General features: G+C 42.5%; 1 protein-coding gene across 3 annotated transcripts in view; it reads left to right on the top strand.

Annotated features, from left to right (window-relative positions):
• ARL15 (ADP ribosylation factor like GTPase 15) overlaps positions 1–20,663 on the top strand; it is a 378,507-nt gene that overhangs the window by 140,269 nt on the left and 217,575 nt on the right. For all 3 annotated transcript variants that reach the window (XM_066240796.1, XM_066240799.1, XM_066240800.1), the window contains exon 3: positions 12,225–12,284. In XM_066240796.1, the coding sequence (XP_066096893.1) occupies positions 12,225–12,284 (60 nt within the window). The remainder of the gene's footprint in view (positions 1–12,224; positions 12,285–20,663) is intronic.

The following is a 20,663-nucleotide window of genomic DNA, read 5'->3' as shown; positions in this document are numbered from 1 at the left end:
GGACACAAGGCCTCGGCTGGTTCGCCCTCTCCCCGGAAATAGCTGGGGAGAAAGGCCAGACAGCAGGGATGACTAATCTTGTGGCTTAACAGTCACTTTGTTGAGAACTGTTTTCTGGAAGGAAAGGGGGTCGGAGCAGGAAGAAGGGGGCAGATACATGGTGACAGAAGGAAACTAGACGTGGGATGGTGAACACATGACACAGTTTACAGATGGTCTGTTCTATAGAATGTACACTTGAAACCTATAGAATGTTATTAACCGACATAACCCCAATCAGTTCAATAAAAATGTATTTAAAGAAAGAAGTTAGTCATCCTGGAAAGGTGAGAAACAAATAAGCTCTCCTATTTCCCCGGATTGCTGCCTTAGGAGCATTCCCAGGCTGTGGCACAGGGGGCCCTGCTGTGGGGCTTGGTGGACTAAGAGTGGAGGTCATGGCAACCAGAGGTCATAGGACACAGTACAGGAGAGAAGAGAGTTGAGAGAGAGAACCCTCGAAATCCTCAGAGGGTCCTCTTTGTGTACCCAGCAAGGTATTCAATGCATGCACATGAGGAAACTCAAAGCTAGGGCAAGAACCATCTGAGAGGTCTCGAGGGAATAGTGCCTTGTGCTCACATAAAGCCTAGAGTTCTGCCTGTTTGCTCTAGTGCAGCGGTTCTCAACCTGTGGGTCGCGACCCCGGCGGGGGTCGAACGACCAAAACACAGAGTCTCCTAAAGCCGTTGGAAAATACATATTTATTATACAATACATATTTATTATACAATACATTTTTAAATAAAATATGTATTTTCTTTTTTATTTTATTTTTTTTATTTTTTTTTATTTTTTTCATTTTTCTGAAGCTGGAAACAGGGAGAGACAGTCAGACAGACTCCGGCATGCGCCCGACCGGGATCCACCTGGCACGCCCACCATGGGGCGATGCTCTGCCCACCAGGGGGTGATGCTCTGCCCATCCTGGGCGTCGCCATGTTGCGACCAGAGCCACTCTAGCGCCTGAGGCAGAGGCCACAGAGCCATCCCCAGCGCCCGGGCCATCTTTGCTCCAATGGAGCTTTGGCTGCGGGAGGGGAAGAGAGAGACAGAGAGGAAAGCGCGGCGGAGGGGTGGAGAAGCAAATGGGTGCTTCTCCTGTGTGCCCTGGCCGGGAATCGAACCCGGGTCCTCCACACGCTAGGCTGACGCTCTACCGCTGAGCCAACCGGCCAGGGCCTAAAATATGTATTTTCTGATGGCTTTAGGCGACCCTGTGTTTTGGTCGTTCGACCCCCGCCAGGGTCGCGACCCACAGGTTGAGAACCACTGCTCTAGTGGACTGGAAACGTCATAATTTATGAAGTACTGGGTAGAGTATTCAGGAACGTCTTTCCTTGGGGTTGGCCCAGGCTGAGCATTGCTTAGGTGGGCCCACCTAATCAATTAAGACTAAAGTCTGGCCCTGGCTGGGTGGTTCAGTGGGTAAAGCGTCAGCCCAGAATGCCAGAGGTCACGGATTTGACCCATGGTCTACATGGTCAGGGCATGTAAAAGAAGCAACCAAGGAGGGCACAACTAAATGGAACAGCTAAGTGAAACAAGAAGTTGATGCTTCTCTCATTCTCTCTCTCTCTTTCTCTCAAATCCAATGGAAAATTAAAGAAAAATTTAAAAAAGACTAAAGTCTGAAAGTTTCCTAGTAACTTTAATGCATCCATAACAAAACTGTGTAGCATTTACAGAAACTAAAATTTTCCCACATTTAACAAGGTAAAATTCACAATGTCTGATGCTCAATCAAAAATTACCAGACACACACAGAAGCAGGAAACACGATTTATAATGAGAAGGAGAATCAGTCTATTGAACCTGATGTAGAACTGACATAAATTTTAGAATTAGCAATGAAGGACATTAAAACCATTATATAACTTAATTCTTTTTGTTCTTAAAGTTAAGTAGAGCTATGGGAGATATTAAAGAGAAACACCGTATAAAATTGCTAGTGGGGAATACTATAGTATCTTAAATGAAATATACACCAAATAGGATGAATGGCAGATTAGACATTACAGATCAAAAGATTAATAAGCTTGAAGACATTAACATTAGAATTAACATTAGAGATTACCCAAAGTAAAGACAAAGAGACACAGAGGAGAAAATGCAAAGACTGACAATGAGCTGTGGGACAACTTCAAGTCACCTAGCGTGTGAGTAATTGGCTTCTGTGACAGTGAGAGAGTAGAGAAAGGGACAGAAAACTGTGTGAAGAAGTAATGGATGAAATATTTTTAAACTTGAAGAAAACTGTAAACTTGGATCCAAGAAGCTCACTGAACCCCACACACGAGAGATAAACAGAACTACACCAAAGCACGTCATAATGAAATCACTCAAAACTGGTGATGGTTAATGTCACGTGCCAACTTGGCTGGGCCCTGCTACTCAAATATGTGCTCAAACAGTATTCTGGGTGTTTCAGTCAGAGTGTTGTCAGAAGAAGTTAATATTGAAACCAGTCAGTTTTGCATAAAGGAGGTTGCTCTTTCTAGAACGTGGGTGGGCCCCATCCCATCAGTTGAAGGTCTGAATGGAACCAAAGACCGCTTTCCCCTGAGCAAGAACTTCTGTGGTGGCTGGCTTTCATGCTTGAAGTGCAGTGTCGGCAGTTTCCTGGGTCTCCAGCCTGCTGACCCAGCCTCTACAATCGTGTGAGTCAATTCCTTACAATAAATGTCTTTCTCTGTGGACAGACACATCCTGTTGGTTCTTTGTGGAGAACCCTAAGTGTACAAAGAGGAAACCTTAAACGCAGATAAAAGATATTACAGAGGAACAACGGTAAGGATTTCTCCTGGTAACAAGGCAAGTGAGAAGATGGGAAAAGCACGTTGCAGCAGTGGAGGGAAGAAGTGATCAACTACACCCAGCCCAGGTATCTTTCAAAAAAGAAAGGCAAGATAAAGTCTTTCTGAGGTGCACAAAAATCTAAAGTAATCGATTGCTAGCAGACCAGAATTATAAGAATGTTCAAGGAACCCCTTCAGGCAAGAAAAAAAAATCTTCTTGGAAATCTGGATATACACAAAGAAATGATAAATACTAGAAATGGAGACTACATTGGTAAATATATAAGATTCAGTTCTTATTATCAGTCTCTTTACAAGATTATTGTTTAAGCAAAAATAACAAAATATTGTGAGGCATGTGACATGTCAAGGTAAAATGCATGAAAACAATAGCATAAAAGGGAGAAGGGGAAGAACACTATTTTAAGTTTCTTATACGTGAAGTGATATAGTAACCCATGAAGGTAGACTGTGACAGGTTAAAAAGATGTGCTAGAAACCCCGAGACAACCACTAAAATAATATAGATAGGCAATGAGGCAACAAATGCGATAAGGTGGAATTTCAATTTTGATTTAAAATATTTTATCAAAAGACAAAAAAAGAGACAAAAAGGAATGAGACTAGATAGGACAAATAGGTGAATAGGTGACAAGCACCACGGTAAGAGATGCAAACCTAACCATCAGTAATCAGATTAACTGTAAATAGTCTAGACTCTTCAGTTAAGAGGCTGAGATTGATATGCTCATATCCAAAAAGCGAGACCCAACTACATGCTGATTTAAGGAAACAAATTTTAAGTATAAAGATGCCAGTAGTTTAAAAGTAAAAGGATGAGAAATGATATATCATACTAACAGTTGTCCAAAGAACATTGGACTAGCTGTATTAACATCAGACAATGTAAAATTTTAGAACAAAGAGTAATGCCAGGGATAAGGTAGTTTATTTACAATGATGAAGAAACCATTTGATCAAGAGGACATACATAATAATGCTAAAAATTTATGTATGTAATAACAGCTTCAAGATAGACAAAATAACAAACAGAACTCAAGAGGGAAATAGATAAATCCACAATTATAGTCAGAGATTTCAACAACTTTCTCTCAGTTATTGATAGAACATGTAGGATGAAAATCAGCCAGAGAAAGTTGACCTAATTAAACTTTATAAAAGACTGTCCCCAACAACAGCAGAGCACATTCTCCTCAAGTGATATGGAATGTAATTGAGGACATAAAACAAGTGTCATTGTATTTAAAAGGAATCAATTCATACCAAATATGTTCTCAAACCACAGTGAAGTTAAACTAAAAATCAATAACAAGCTTTCTGGAAAAATCCTCAAATATCTGGAAATTAAATAACTTCTAAAGTCATGGATCAAAGAAGACATCAGAAGGGAAATTCTGAAGCATTTCGCACTGAATGAAAATACCATTTATCAGTATTCGTGGGATGCTGCTACAACAGGAATTTGAAGAAATTTTATAGCACTAAAAACTTAGATTAGAAAAGAAGGGCCTCAACTCGGTGACCCCAACTTCCACCTTAAGAAACAAAAAGGGGAAAATGGATTAAACCTAAAGTAAAAAGAAAGAAGTCATAAAGATCAAAGTGGAAATCAATGAAATAGAAAAACAGTACAGAAAATCATTGGAACTGATAACTAGTGTTTTTTTGAGATGGTCAATAAAATCATAAAACTTTAGCCAAATTGATCAGGAAAAAGAATCAAAGAAGGCACAAATTAACAATACCAGGAATGAAGAGAGGTTACATGAATAGAGATTCTATAAATAGTCAAAGAAGATATAATGAACAACGTTATGCCAATAAATTTGACAGTCTAAGTGTATGTGTGTTAGGAGGTCGGGGAGGTTGGTCTGTAGAACCAAGTGAAATACGGGTTCTTCTACACAAAGAATAAGGATAGAAATGGACTAGCCTTCCCGAAACTAACCCCTTGAGGGGCACACCCATTTGTTCTGACGAATGTAGTGCAGAGTTGGGTGTGCCAGGCGTGAGTGAGGATAGGAAAAAGTTGGAGGGGGTTGATGCTGGCTTGTTGAATCTCTGTGTACAGTGTAGCTAGTGAAGGTGGTGGGCAAGAGGTTGGAGAAGCACATCAGTGATGGCGGAGGGCACCAGAGGGTGGGTAGCAGGCTGGTTCCACTTGCCTGTGGACCCACAAAAACCAGTCAGTGATTGAGTTCCGACAGGCAGAACTGGCTTGTTCAGACTGCCATGTTCCTTCGGAGTGCACGGCGGGTGTGTGTGTAGGTAAGCAGAGAGCAGCCCGGGAGGTGGAATGACAAAGCCCAATGGCACGGAACGTGACAAGGAGAAGACAGGAGGATGTCAGGGAGCTGCATGGGCACAGAACAGTCCATGTGAAGGCGGGGGAGCAGTGCAGGCGCCTGAGAACCATGGCGAGAAAGGGGACGATCAGGGAACAGAACTGTGTACAAGTGGAGAAGGGAGAAGTTCTGGAAAGTTAAACTTAAGACACATACGGTTCAGAAATATTTGCCCCGGGTCAGAGTATGTGGCTATCTCACGCGGAGAACTCAATCACATGTACCAATAGTCTCTAGAATCTCATTGCTAAATTAAGCTAACACCACACAAAGGTAATTCACGAAAAGAATTCATAGCTCACAAATAAATGGAAAAGCTTCAACTTCACCCAAAGCTTGATTTTACTAGAGAATAAACAAGATGTTAATTTTGAATCTAAACTAACCAGAATGTGTTTCTTTGTGATTATGCTGGTAAGGTTGGAGTGGCATGCTTTATCGGTGGCATTGTGATTGATTGGTGGTGTCCTTTTCTTAGAAAGCCATTATTTATGTAAGTCATAGATTATCAAAAACCCTTCACATTTTTTGACCTAGTATTTGGGCCACTGAGAGTTTATTTTGAACGTAATTTCAAAGAAACTATATGCACAAAGTGATTCATTGCAACATCTTGATTAACTAAAGCTTAGAGTAATTTAAATGCCCTATAACAAGGGAGTTTGTTAATTAAATTGTGGTACCTCAATTGAATATATTTCCTAGTCTATAATCTTTTCAAATCTTCAATAGAAGAAAATTAAATTTACATTGATTTTTAAAACTAAAGCATGAAACACTGTAGTTTTGAATTGAAAACTATAAAAGAACACATAAAAACAATGTGCTTTGTTGGTATTGCCAAATTATGTGATGTTTTATTCTTTAAGATGATTTCTCTGTAATGTTTTGAGGATACCAAGCCAACGAGAAATGAAATATTTGCCCAGAGTCTGGAACAGTTGAAAAGAGAGTCTACATTGAGAATTAGTTTCTTAGAATGAAAACTTGTCCTAGGAAGGGTAAGTGTGTCCAGTTTCGGCAAGAGGAGGGTGTGCGTTTTCTTCAGAAGGAAGGGGACTCTAGACTTTGGTGGATTGTGAACTTCGGCAATCCTTCACCTTTGACATCATTTTAAAGAGATCTTTAAATTGTCATAGTTCAGAGAGCAGGTCCTGGTGGGAGGAAAAGAAAAATGGGGTAGCTTGCACCCAGGTCTAGAAACAAGTGAACTCTGTCCGGAGCGAACTCCTTGACTGTATATGCACAGGAATTTGTTGATAAAAGGGCTTGTTAACCTGTAGATTACACAAATATTCTTTTGTTGTTGTTGTTTGTTTTTAAGTCAGAGGAATGGAGTTGGAAGACTTTGGATATATATGGATGTAACCTAGAGGACAACCTACAGAAAAGTGAACTCTTGGAATTGAAAAAAGGTTGAAAAGGTCTTTTTAGGGATAGGTATTACTGCGCTTGAAAGCTTGTCAAATAGTGTGTCATTCAGTTAAAATAGAAAAAAATCATGAGACTTTGAAAGAAATCCAGACAACGTCATGAAAATTTGAATGAGGCATCTTGTAATAACATTAGTATTATTAGCTTGCCTATGTGTTAGGTCAAATGAGAGACAAGTTAAACAGTGAAATCTTGGTATCTGTTCAAGGATTGTGCTTTAGAAATGCCAATAGATTGGATTTCCTTTTATGATGTGGAAACCATATTTAAAATAATTTCACTGGACCCTTGTCCAAACAGTACAAAACTTACCATGGTAAGACTCATACCCTTGGTCCAGGCCAGGGACACCAGATCTGTGGAATGTCTTTTCCCTTCAGCATTTCTTGGAGTGACCCACGGGTGACAGAACCACAAGCCACTATCTGTGTACGTACGTGTGTGGTAGGAGGGGTGGGGGAAGGGGGCCTGGAGGTCCAAGTAAAATACTCATGTGTTCCTCACAAGGAATAAAAATAGACTAGCCTCCCTCCTGAAACTAATCTTGTTTCAATTCCAGAAATGTTTTCCCTTCCTTAAAAATTTCAACTCCACCTCTCTTCTATAGCACAGGTTTTGTTGGATTTAAGGACTAAAAGACAAAAAAACTGAAAGTCTATGCTAACAGTGATTTCCCCCAAGACTCCCTAAGTCATATATTTATTAAAATTAGTGGGATTATCTCTTAAGGGAGGTTTTGGTCTTGCTAATGTAGCTTAGATAGGCCAGGAAAAAATGACTGCTAGCTTAGGCTTCAGACATCGAACTGTTGGAGTGGAGTCTGGGGAGACCTTTTCCCGAGGCCCTCAGCCAAAGACCAAAAGCCGTTGATGACTGACTCAGTGGTTACTCTTGTTTTCTTTCTTTTTCTTCTTTAATGTCAATAATGAAATCCAAGTGATGGATACAACTTCAGGGAGCTGATCTCGACCACTGATCTTGCAGAAGAAGGGTTCATGAGCAAGAATTCCATTCTCAGACTGGTGAGGGTGAGAGCTGCAGCTAGCACCCCCAGGACAGCAGCGCTGTGGTCACAGCAGCTCACTGACTTCCTGTCCAGCACATCAGGGGACACTTCCTGTGGGAGGCAGCCCCAGGGAGCATGCTGTCGTGCAGAGGCAGCCCGACTTTGTCACTCCCCACCCCAGTCCTTGGTTTTAGGAAGAATGTCTGTTGAACACTTTCTCTACTCAGGCTGTTGTTTTTATTCCGTTAAGCAGCAGCCAATGCAGTGTAGACCCGAGAGCACTTAGTTTGGCTCCTTGTATGGGATTATTTATGAGTAGTAGGGAAAATAAATTAGTGAGTTTATTAGACGTGTGTGTGTGTGTGTGTGTGTTTCCCCAGTTAGCTTCACTGGGATGTAGGCTTCCAATTGGACAAAAAAGTCTGAATCTATCAGCATGTGGTCTGTGGAGGAGGCTAAGGTTAGCTTAGGACAGGACCTGGGTTCAGATTTTGAGAGAGGGACCTAACCCTTTGAGGCTTCCCTTTCCTCCTGGGACACTTGTGCCGACCTGGGCTTTCGGACTACGGTGACAGCTCAGGAAGCAAACATCAGCCCTTAGCACAAATCTTCAAACAGATACTGAGGTCCTGGGATGTGCCTAGAAGCATGCAGGATACATTGTATCGCCACCATTGGGTAGTCCAGCTGGGGGACAGGCATAAAACAAATAAATAAACTTATATGTAATTACACCAGTGTAAATCACATACAAGTACTGAGTGCTGGAAGAATAATGATTCCGAAACAAAACCTGTTTCCAGAACACCAGAGAAAACTCATCTGAAAGAGATGTTAAAACACCACCCAAAGGAGGAAGATTTTGCCACAGGGGCAAAGAACACATGGTTTTGCAAGGACCCTGAGGTAGAAGGGACATAGCTTGCTTCAGACACACTGAAGAATGTCAGTGGAGGGGGAGATGGTACCAAATATGCCTGGACAAGAAGAGAGGAACTCGGACAGATGAGGCCTTGTTCGGTGTTTCAGACTCTATCCTGAATACTGAAAAGCTCTCGAAAGGTTGTAGTTAAGGAAGAGATGCACACAGACATGGTGGGGATGGGGAGAAGCAGGCGTGTTTGAGAACCAGTGTGCAAACTGGGTTTGGAAGCGAGGGCAGCCTCCCAACGTGTAGTCTGGGAGCTCATGACAAGTGCTTATTTCTGTGACAGCAAATCTGTTTTTTGTGGGGTTTTTTTATTATTTTTTTTATTTTTTATGACAGAGACAGTGAGAGGGACAGATAGGGACAGACAGACAGGAAGGGAGAGAGATGAGAAGCATCAATTCTTTGTTGCAGCACCTTAGTTGTTCATTGATTGCTTTCTCATATGTACCTTGACGGGGTGGGGGGTGGGGGAGGCTACAGCAGAGCCAGTGACCCCTTGCTCAAGCCAGATGAGCCCATGCTCAACTTGGGCTCAACTTGCTCAAACCAGATGAGCCCACACTCAAGCTGGAAGCTGGCAACCTTGGGGTTTCGAACCTGGGTCCTCCGCGTCCCAGTCCCACATTCTATCTACTGCACTACCACCTGGTCAGGCAGCAAGTCTGATTTTCAACACCGCTTTCATAATCTATCAGAGCATGAGGTGCATGTGATCAGGACTGGGAGAAAGTGGCCAGGACGCATTTGCTGACCTTCAGTGTTACTTATCAATATTTATTTTACTTTTTTTAAAGACCCTTGATAGCACTGAGTGCCATCCATTCTGATTTACAGATAGGGAAGTTAGCTAGGCATTGAGTATCTTGCTGGCTAGGGGAATTGAGTAACTCGCTACAAGTCATGGCAGAGCCAGAGTGTGTACCACGCAGAGCCGAGTGTTACCCCTCCAGGAACCCCTTTAAGGAAGGTATTTTCCTGGCTGGACCTTTGTCTCCCTGATAAATATTCACCTCCCATCTTGACCTCGTCCAGTCCAATGCAAAGGAACGACGCACAGTTGATCTGATAGTTGTCACCCTTCTGGATTGCCCTGCTGGTGAACCAAATGTGTGTCTTTGACTTTATTTCTTTTTAATTCATTGCAAACATTGAGAGAGACTGAAGTAGAAACGTCTTGTTTCCTTTCCATGAATTGTGCATTTTCTTTCTTTCTGGACTATCTAGGCTCAGTCCTCTGAACATTAATTACTACAGCCTTATTGTAAAAATAATATGGAGTCAGCAAATGGAAGACTGTATCTACCTTCGCAGTATAAATCTGGCCACACGTGTTCTGTTTGGAGAGAGAACATTTATGAGCATTCGGCAGAAACTTTTATACACCTATAAAATAACATTGCTGGGTTACTTTGGCATGGACATTTGAGGACATTTCTGTAGTCAGTTTATTACAAAATCTGCACAGGGATTAAAAACAGTAACAGTGATATAATCTGCCTGTTGGAATGATACATTTCAAAAGTTGTATTTTGCATATGGGTGCGGCAGTTTTCTGGAAGGCTGCTACTTCCCTTTGGGTTCCTGCATATTGTCAGCTCTGAAGAATCGAAGCAGATGAAACATTTGCTGTCTGCATGACTGTTGGGGCCGTCCCATTTCTCTGGAAAACCCAAGCTTGAGTTGTCCTGAACCTCACCGCTAGTAGATTGTTCAGCATTTGCACGGGGCCTTTTGTTTTCAGGTTTCACAATCATTGTCTTTTAATCCATATGCACCTCCAGGAGGTAGGTGAATACATTCAAGCATCCAAGCCTCCTGCAGGCAAATATCCGTGCCAGCAGTGTTGTGATTGGCATTGGCTTTCCTTACTAGTTCCCCCAAGGGCCCCAGGCCTCCTCCCTCGCTTCTTCTTTGTGCACCGTTAACCATACCACAGTGCCCACCATGCCCATCTGTGGTGAACCCACATGGGAAGGGTATGTTCTGGAAGATCCTTCGTGAGCTCAATGCACACTGATGTTCCGTGTGGCAGATTTCAGCTCTTCACACTTGCATCCCTCCAGCGAAGGTACTTTCATTGCATGGTCATCTGGGCAGCTCCAGCTAAGGACAGAGCTCAATTAGTGGCCACCAGGATTTCTGACCTCTGAGTCTGTCATCGGGGTTGCAGAAGATACACAGACTGAATGATTAAATCATCAACAGTGAAGTATTGACATAGAATGCCAACAGTTATATATGTCGTGCGCCAGGCGCTGTGATGAACATAACGCATACATATCTCATCCTTCTAACAACCCTGGGAGGGAGATGCTATCACACCCCGTCTGCAAGCAGGGAAACCTGGGCTCGTAGGATGCCTGCAGGCGCAGAGCGCATGGAAGCCCAGCTCTGTCTGATTCCAAAGTCACTGATGAACCATCACATGATTATTCCCTGCCTGAAGTGGCCAGTGACATCCAGAAACTTCAAGGGCTAGGAAAGTATACCAGGAAAGGAGTGGGAAGAAGAGGGTGGAGTATAAAAAGGGTATGGATTGATTTTCTCTTCCAAAAGCACGGCCACACACAAAGAATTGTTCTTAGGCACGTGGTACTTTCTTTGTATCTCTTTACCTCTCCGGGCACTTACCAAACTTGCTTCAGTTGACAATCTGTGTCTTCTTTTTTACTTGGATAGTTTCTTGAAAAGGGGACTGTGTTGAGTCTGTCTTGCAGTTGTTCATATTAAATAATGCTTAAAATCTTTAAGTGGTTGGGTGCTCAGAAAATTGCTGAGTAACTTTTAAAAATCATTAAGGCTTTTAATGGAAAAAGAGGTTCTTGTATATGGAGAAACATTCAAATGAGACTAAAGAATCTTTGCTCTATTTGAGACCTCCAAACCATCAGTTCTCTCAAGAGACTCTGTCTTCCAGTTTCTAGTGGAGCTTTTCAGAAATATTTAGTGTACACATTTGTTTACATATGTGTGCATGTATGTCTGTGCAGAGGGATGTGCACACTCACATATGTTGCAACTGAATTGACTTACATGATGATAGCTAAGTCCTAAATACATAGTTAATGATAAAGCTACACTCTGAATATATTTTTAATAGGGATCATTTATTACAGACATTATAAAATGATTGCCTTGCATAAGTAATGGAAGAAAAATGTATGTATAACATTAACCACATCCTTAAAAGACAACTAACATAAATACTATGTAATTCTACTACAAGATGGTTCTAATTTAGATCCTTAATCTCTAGGGTTGCTGAGTTACATGTGAGAGAAAATTAACTTCAGGAATTAGTTTGATGCAAAGGTTCCCAGTAGATTTAATATTTTCTTTGAGGTTTTTTTCTATTATTTCAAAGTGACTTTCTTACAATTAATAACATTTTCAAAGTGACAATATATATTAAAGAATAAGACAGTGTGTTGAAGTAAAGAGTTATATTTTGCTATAATACACAGCTATGTTTTGAAAAATGTTGCAGTAATATCAGATTATCAATTTATCTTGGAAATTATGTGTTTCCAGTGTAAATACGAGCTAAGGAAAGCATCTCTTAATCTGCCGTAAAAACAAGGATTTGAGCATCTTCTGAATTTTAAAAAATTATTACTAATTCTCTTTTTTTTTATGTTTTCTGATTTTAGGTTTCAGTATAAAAGCAGTGCCGTTCCAGAACGCCATCTTGAATGTAAAAGAACTCGGAGGTATACCACTTCAACTCATTTCTACATCTAGCTTTCAGTCTTACTAATTTGGTGTTAATGTGTTACATGCAATTAAAGCATCATGATTTGTTCCTTTAGTAGGTGATTTATTTTTGCTTTTCTCTTGATATAATACATTTCCTTGAAATATTTCCTTCTCTTTATATATGTTTTAAAGGTTGTTAATAGTTCTAAGTAATACAAACTTTGTTTTCTTTTGTATGAGTCAAAGGACTATCTTATTTAGGGCCTTTTCAGAAACTGTTCTCTTAGGCTTGTTCAAAATGTATTCTTAAGTGAAAAGTCTGAAGAGAATTTAACAACATAGAAAAATAAGCTCTCTATTATTCGGGGCAAAGAACTGTATTTTAGAAGAGTTTGTGTTTATATGGCGGGTTTTATTGTATCAAATCTTTTTAGTGTATTTGTTCCAATAATAAATCTCTGCCCGGGGGTTCTTTACTGGCCTGGTGCATTTATTGGCTAGGCTGCACCCTAAACTATACATCACTCAGTCTTCCATTGCTGTCTCTGTCTGGGATTTGGGGGCTGTGTTTTATGTCACTCAGGGTCATTACCCACGTAAATGGATCAACAAAGAAATCAGTCAGTTCAGTGAACCTACTAAATTCTCTAACTGTATAGGGAAATGGTGAATGTGCTGGAGTTCAGCGGACCATGGGTGAGTTTAATGACTTAGAAGAAAGTTTTCTTCTATCTCTTCTTTAATCACTTTGTGATATTGACCTTACCCTGTTCTTTTTAAAAGCTCTTTCAAACTGTGACTTATTTTTAACTTGATAAAATTGAAACTCAAACTTGATTTCATTAGTGCTTGATGCCTTTGATACCTTCTTATTTTATCTCATTGTGTATTGCCTAATCACCTCAGGTGTGGTTGTAGGGAGCTGTGTCCAGGACAGGCATACTTCTGCCAGTCTGTCCTATAGCTCAATGGTCCCCAACCCCTGGGCTGCAGACCGGTACCGGTCCGTGGTCCATTTGGTAACAGTCCACAGAGAAAGAATAAATAACTTACATTATTTCTGTTGTATTTATATTTAAGTCTGAACGATGTTTTATTTTTTAAAAATGACCAGATTCCCCTGTTACATCTGTCTAAGACTCACTCTTGACGCTTGTCTCGTCAGTTTGACAATAATATTTAAAAATACCACAGTTTTTACGCCGGTTGCATAATTTTATTTTGTCCATTTATCCGTCCCACCCTAAAGGCTGGTCTGTGAAAATATTTTCTGACATTAAACTGGTCCGTGGCCCAAAAAGGTTGGGGACCACTGCTCTAGCTAATTTTGACTGGTGTAGTTGTTAAAATCAACTGTTGATGACTTCTAATTTTTCCTTTAAGATATTTGGTTTTGTCATTTTGACTACAAAAGTCCTAAGACATAAATATTCTTATAATAGAGTACATTTTCCATGTAAAAATTTTGAAAGACGGTGTTCCTTTAGAGCAGGCATTCCCAAACTACAGTCCCCGCTGCACTTCCGGAAGGGGTACCTCTTTCATTGGTGTTCAGTGAGAGGAGCACTGTATGTGGCGGCCCTCCAACAGTTGAGGGACAGTGAACTGGCCCCCTGTGTAAAAAGTTTGGGGACCCCTGATTTAGAGTGAATATTTTGATATGGGGGGCAAAAGTAGGTTTACAGTTCCAATACAAGTAAATACAACAATAATACATAGATAATGCAAGTATAAATGCCTTATTTCACATACTCACAGCTATAAACCTACTTTTGACCAGCTCTGTCTTAGCTTGTGGTTTCTGGTGACTCTTTACTTCTCAGGGCCCTTAGTATTATAGTCAAGATAACATACTGTAAAAGTCCTTAGATTCAAAACGCATGAATTGAGAAGTCTATTGGTTTTAAACATGGATGATACTTACATAGTATTTTATTACTAGACTATACATAGAACTTTTCTTGAACACCCTCCAGGTGTAAGAAACTGTTTATTTATTGATAAGGCGTTTATTATCTATCGATGTTTTGTTGGGTAATCTAAATAGTGAATGTATCTGGACAAATTAAAAACTTGAGGGACACTGAAGGAATTTTTATAGCCTTGACTTCATGTACAGGACAGCAGGTCCTTGAATAACGTAGTTTTATTCAGCATGGTTTTTGTCCTGACCATGAGACGCTGTAGGAACTCAATAACTTGCTCAGGTCAGTCAGCCTGTGTTAAAATCATTTTCACTGCAACTCCCAGAGCAAACTGAGGATGTTAAGTGAGGATTGACTGTACAATAAAAGATCAAAATAGAAGGCAGGCGTGTTTTGTGGGAATCCATCTGTTCCCAGGTGAAACTTTGCCAGGAAACAAACAAACAAACATAATACTGTGCCCTGACAGTTGCTGAAATGGAGACTATAGTGGAGAAGATGCTGTAGGGGTTTGATGGTAAAGTTTTTTTTGGTTATTCAGCGATGAGGAGAGACACAGGGAACAGATACAGGAGTGGAGATGAGTACATCAGTTCCCAGGCTAACAATATGTAGTATTAGGCACATGGTATTCTGTCCCCTCGATTTGAGTAGTTCTGTCTTCAGTTGAGAGACTGTGTCCAGGGGTAGCTGATCTGTACCCTGGGTCACATGCTCGGAGACAAGCAATAGAGGGAGTTCCATTCCTTGGTAGCCAATTCACTAATTCCTTTATTTACAAACACTTCTTGAGGGCTCCTCTGCCTTGGACAGGACAGGGCACGAGGCTAAGTCTCACCCAAGAATGCGTGAATGGGAAGTAACGCAGGTAAAGAGAGTAGCTCCCCCAGGATTTAGAGTAGATCTTATGTATCAAGGAGCTCATCCCCATATACGGTCTGTGGCATTTAGGGAGAATAATGACCGACTGAAACCAGGCTGTTTGAGAGGAGGTTGCTTGACTGAGTATGACTGATTTCAATAAGAAAGAATGGAGGTTTTGGGATCAATGTGTGAAGATAGGAAACCTTTACTCACACATGGAGGGCTTCTGCGAACACAGGTTTAATCCGAGTTCAGTTGGGTTGTCAATTTGGGAAAGATTCTGAAATCAAGGGAGAAGCTCAGGCAGGTTGAGGTAAAGATGGCGGACACTGGGTGCCACGCTCTGGAGGGTGGAGTGCTGGGGGCGGGCGTCGTTCTGCCCATCCTGAGTCCGAGAGGCCGGCCTGGCCCTGAGCCTCCCTGTGGACGCCTTCCTCTGCCCCTGCAGATAGTCCCAATGCTCACCAGCAGCCCCTTCTCAGCCTTAATTTAGATTTCTCACTTCTTTGAAACAGACATCAACTTGTGCTCCTTATGCGGTAAGGAGACATGGTATGGAATGGAACAGCAATGACTCATGGAGTTAAATTAAAGAGAGTGACTTTAGGGAGAACTCACAGTAAACTTTATGTTTGTACACATAACTGGTAGATGTTTGCATATATGCACATATATAGATGATGTGAACAACATGTAACATACCTAATTCTATGTTATCATTTTTTTCCCCTCTATGAGGGTGTTTCTTACATCTTTCACCTGCAGATTTCTTTAACTCTCGTTCATATGAATGTTTCTCATATGGACCTTTCTCCAGTCATTTTAGCAGTTACTTGTGTCAAGCATGATTCTAGGGAATATGAATAAAGGAGACTTAAAACACATCCCCTGTCTCCAAGGACTCACAGTTCAGCGATAGAGACAGATGTGAAAATAAATATTTGAAACTAATAAAATTATGGGGGAAAATAGGAACAAGTTTAAGATTAGAGGTGACACAAAGATGGACATCATCTGTCCAGCCTCGTGGTCCAACAGGTGAGTTCTGTCTTCACCATCCTGAGAATGACTTGCTCTCCTCAACGTACCTGTCGCAGCTGCCGGGGCTGCACAGGTGCTGCCCACCCATCGTGATGTGAAGTTGGAACTCGACGTTTTCTTTTTCTATTCTTCCCTTGCTCCCCTTACTCTCCCCCACCCCCACATTCTCAGTTCATCTTTGCAGCTTTGTGATAGAGAGCAGATTCATTATTTCACAGATAACACAACACAGGCTATTTAGGCAGAAATTGGGTGACTTGATCACGGTTATTTGGAGACGGGGTCAGGCAGTGGGTCTGAGTGCTTGCACTTAACCCGTGTACTGTGTATGCAGAACCTTGATCCAGTGCTGGGCACGGCGGGACGGGGCCCCTACAGGTCCCACAGCCGCTGCTTTGATCACAGGCACAATTTAGCCTTCCCACATTGGCGTTCTTTCCATTAACACTGCATCGAGGAAACATGGACACCTTGCTTTCTGCTCAAAAACTTTTACAGGACTTCACCTCTGATTATTGCAGGTGATGTTCTTTCTCATTTGTTTCCATCATTCAGTCTCTTCAATCCTTTCAAGTCAAACCCGCCTCATTTAGTGCTGGTCCTGATGTGGGACCTGGGACCATGCTTCCCTCCAGTTGCCTGAGGCCACCTTCTGAAACGAGGCATTGTCTGAGCTTTCCAGACCATCTGGAATCTTCCCCAGGCATGTCCTGTTCAAACTCCTTCATTCTCCCTAATTCACGTGTTTGGCGGACATTTCTTGAGTGCATAAAAGGCCGAGTTCTAGAACGTGGTGGTGGTTCTAGAGCGGAGACAGGCGCCAGCCTCGCGTGCACACAAGGGGAGACTCTCTACTTAACTTCTCTCCTGGATTAAAGCCAAACACCACTTCCTTAGGCTCAGGACAGATGTCCAGGCTGATCCCTGCCATGCGGAAGGGACGTTTCAGTACCGTCCAGTGAGGCTGGGTGTTCGTCTGACCCTGTGAAGGACAGTCTGGAGCAGGGGTTGGGAACCTTTTTGGCTGAGAGAGTCATGAACGCCACATATTTTAAAATGTAATTCTGTGAGAGCCATACAATATGTTTAACACTAAATACAAGTAAATATGTGCATTTTATGTAAGACCAACACTTTTAAAGTACAATAAGTCTCTGAATTCTTTTTAATAGTGTTGTTAGGCTGTTGCTAACCAATGATGAATAAAGTACTTCTTACCATTAATGTGACTTCTGGTGCTGCATGGTTTTGCTGATGGCTTTGTAGTCTGGTTGATAAGTGGTGAAGTTAAGCTTCATGCAGGCGTTGAGACTTCCATCCATTAAACGTGATCATAGGTTGGTCTTAACGTTCTTTGGATGTGAGAAAGACTGCTCGTATGCATACATAGAGCCAAACATTGTCAATACAGCAATACTCACATGCTGTAGTGTGTGGTATGTGATAGGAAGCACATTCCAAGTTTTGACATGCCACATCATCCTACAGAAACTAGGAAGGTTTTCCTTTTATTTGGTGCAGGTTTCACATTTCTATCGTCTTTTGTTGCTTTCCTGTGACCGGTCAAAAGTGCACCATGACTTTACGGACACACTGTACATGAGAATGTTATATATATATATTTGTATTTTTCTGAAGCTGGAAATGGGGAGAGACAGTCAGACAGACTCCCGCATGCGACTGACCGGGATCCACCCAGCACGCCCACCAGGGGCGACGCTCTGCCCACCAGGGGGCGATGTTCTGCCCCTCCGGGGCGTCGCTCTGCCTCGACCAGAGCCACTCTAGCGCCTGGGGCAGAGGCCAAGGAGCCATCCCCCAGCGCCCAGGCCATCTTTGCTCCAATGGAGCCTTGGCTGCGGGAGGGGAAGAGAGAGACAGAGAGGAAGGAAGGGGGGGGGTGGAGAAGCAAATGGGCGCTTCTCCTATGTGCCCTGGCCGGGAATCGAACCCGGGTCCCCCGCATGCCAGGCCGACGCTCTACCGCTGAGCCAAACGGCCAGGGCCTGTTTTATATTTTTAACGTTATTTTTTTTATTAAAGATTTGTCTGTGAGCCAGATGCAGCCATCAAAAGAGCCACATCTGGCTCGTGAGCCATAGGTTCTCAACCCCTGGTCTGGAGTGTATTGCTTAGTGAACTGTTTTTTGGGTTTTTTTTCTGCCTTTTCTTTCATTTGGGAAGTTTTTGTTGAAACCAATCTAAATTCTTTCTCTTTTAATTGTCATTTATTACTTGACCTGTCTTGCTCTATTGGTTATTTCTTTTTTTGTTGTTTATTTCTTTTTTTCTGGGTTTTGTGCATCTATTCTGGATGGACAGACTATCAAAGAATCGTCCTTCCTCCTAGGAATGTATCTCAAAGCCCAGCCGTTGTTTGTGATTCTAGGCGAGTCCCCTCTTCAGAGTCTCTGTTTCCCTGTAGGTAATGGAGGAATCCTTGTTCCTACATCACATAATCCTTGTTTCTGCCTCATAAAATCCTTGTGAAGATGAAATGAGTGTCTGCTCAAGTATTTAGAGATCACCTGCCCCATAGCTACCATTTCTGGAAGATTTACTTGCATTATATCATAATTAAATCCTCACTCCCTCATCCCCCCAAAAAACACCTTTCAGTAAAGCCTTTTTCCCCAATGTCTTGAACAATAATAACCCGGATCACACTTGGATGGCTTCTTCTCTTTGTGGTCATGCCTCTCCCACATAGAAGAGGTGGTCTCCGCATTGCACTGCACCTGTTTAAGCCGTGAAGTCCCTGGGAAGGGAGTCTTTTGGTGGCTGCCTCTTTTACTGCTAGCACTGCACGCTGCACGCATGGGAGTGTTTTCCTCCCCCCAACTCACCCCTCTCCTGTTTTAAGTGGTCACCTGATGGACCCCTGTGAACGCCTAGTGTCCCTTGGCAGTGTTTGCTCCCTTTTGCTTACGCGTTTTAGCCAAATTACTGAGGTGAGGGCATCTGGCCTTCTGGTGAGTTGAAGGCAGGGGTCCCCTTGCGGCAACATCACAGCTCTGCTGAGCTTTCATGTCTTAAATCCACAAACAGATTTGCACGCATATGTCGATCTCCGTCCCTTGATTTTCAAATTTTATTGGTAGGTTGATAGACTCCAAAGAGGACAATTTCATGTCTGAGCAGGTCGGGTGTTTGCTCCTGTTTACCAGTAAGGATCTGGGCACTGCCATATTCCTCCTCTTTCCCGAACTGAGTTCCGGGACCACAACTGCTCTTAGGAAGTAACTTGTTTACTCCCTCTGATAACCTAAGGGTCCTATGTCTGTGTTGTCCATTTGTCGTCCCCCCAACTATCACACTCCGTGGTGGTCATATCTCCCCACTTGACCGTGGGGAAGGCTAGAAGAAGCTCACACACTGAGCTGTCTTTACATTTCAGTGTTCATGGTTGCCTGTGGTCCATCAGGAGGAAAGTTTATGGAGACTTTTGTGTGCACCTGATTTTCTTTTTTCTTTTTGTTCTCTAAAGACGAGTTGAATTTTTTCCAGAAGGTGGCGAGGGTGTAGTGGTAAGGGCCAGTTGCGTCCATCCATCCATCTGCCCGTTGACTTCAGCCCATGCAACAGTGACTGAATGATTTTTTTAGAGTTGTCAGCTAAGCCGTTTTTCTTTTTTTCAAGGTTGCTTCTTGCGGCAGCCAAGCTGTTATATGAAACAGATGTTGACTCTGTCCCCTTTCTTTGTTTGTCTAGAGGACTCTGCCCTGTGTGAAAGGTGTTGTTTCCCTGTGTCCTGCTTGTCATCTTCGGGACTGTGAATCTGTCCAGGTCATTTGCATTCCTTAATTTCTCCCAAAACTGTACAGGGCACACTTGACAGGCTGTTGTGGGGGAGGGTGGCTGGGAGAGGGGGGATCCTAGCTGCTGCCTGCTTCCTTCAATTTCTGTTTTTTGTCCCCGGCCGTGCGATGCCTTTCACCAAAATACAGCTTTCTCCCTTCATGATCTTTTGTTACAACTTACTTCAGAGGGAAGGATAGTTCTCTAATTTTTTTCTGACATGTTTTCACCGTTTTGCGGGTATGATGATTATTCCTCCACATCCCCACCTCTATCTCCTGTTTAAAAAAAAAAATTAACCCAGGTGGTATGGCTCTTTTAGAATTTGTTCTTACTGGATGACCCCCTGTCCTGCCCTGCCACAACAAATAAACAAATAAATAATAATTCAACTGAGTACCTATGGATTTCATGTACTCAGTGGCTATACAACAGAGGCAGAGGAAGAATCCAGGCAGTATAAACCGATCAGTGGGCAGTGTGGTTGAAAAAGAGACAGCACGGACAGATGGACGGGAAGGGGTTCTTATGGCCACGCCGCTTTAAAGATAGGCAGAGTTGCCTGGATTGCTTGCTGGTGTAGGAGAAAGTGCCTTGCGGTTCATCTTGGACATCACACACGGGCTTCCGTGGGAGGGGTGGCCTGAATGAGTGACCCTGGCAAAGGGTCATGGACGCCTGGAGCGGGGGCCCCGAGGAAGGGCTGGTCTGCGGAATAAATACCTTGTGACCGGTTTTGTAAACCAGGCCGCTGCCGTCTGCGCC

This window comes from Saccopteryx bilineata, chromosome 1 (assembly GCF_036850765.1).
Source record: "Saccopteryx bilineata isolate mSacBil1 chromosome 1, mSacBil1_pri_phased_curated, whole genome shotgun sequence".
Lineage (NCBI taxonomy): Eukaryota > Metazoa > Chordata > Mammalia > Chiroptera > Emballonuridae > Saccopteryx > Saccopteryx bilineata.
This window is presented reverse-complemented; position numbering and strand designations above follow the sequence as displayed.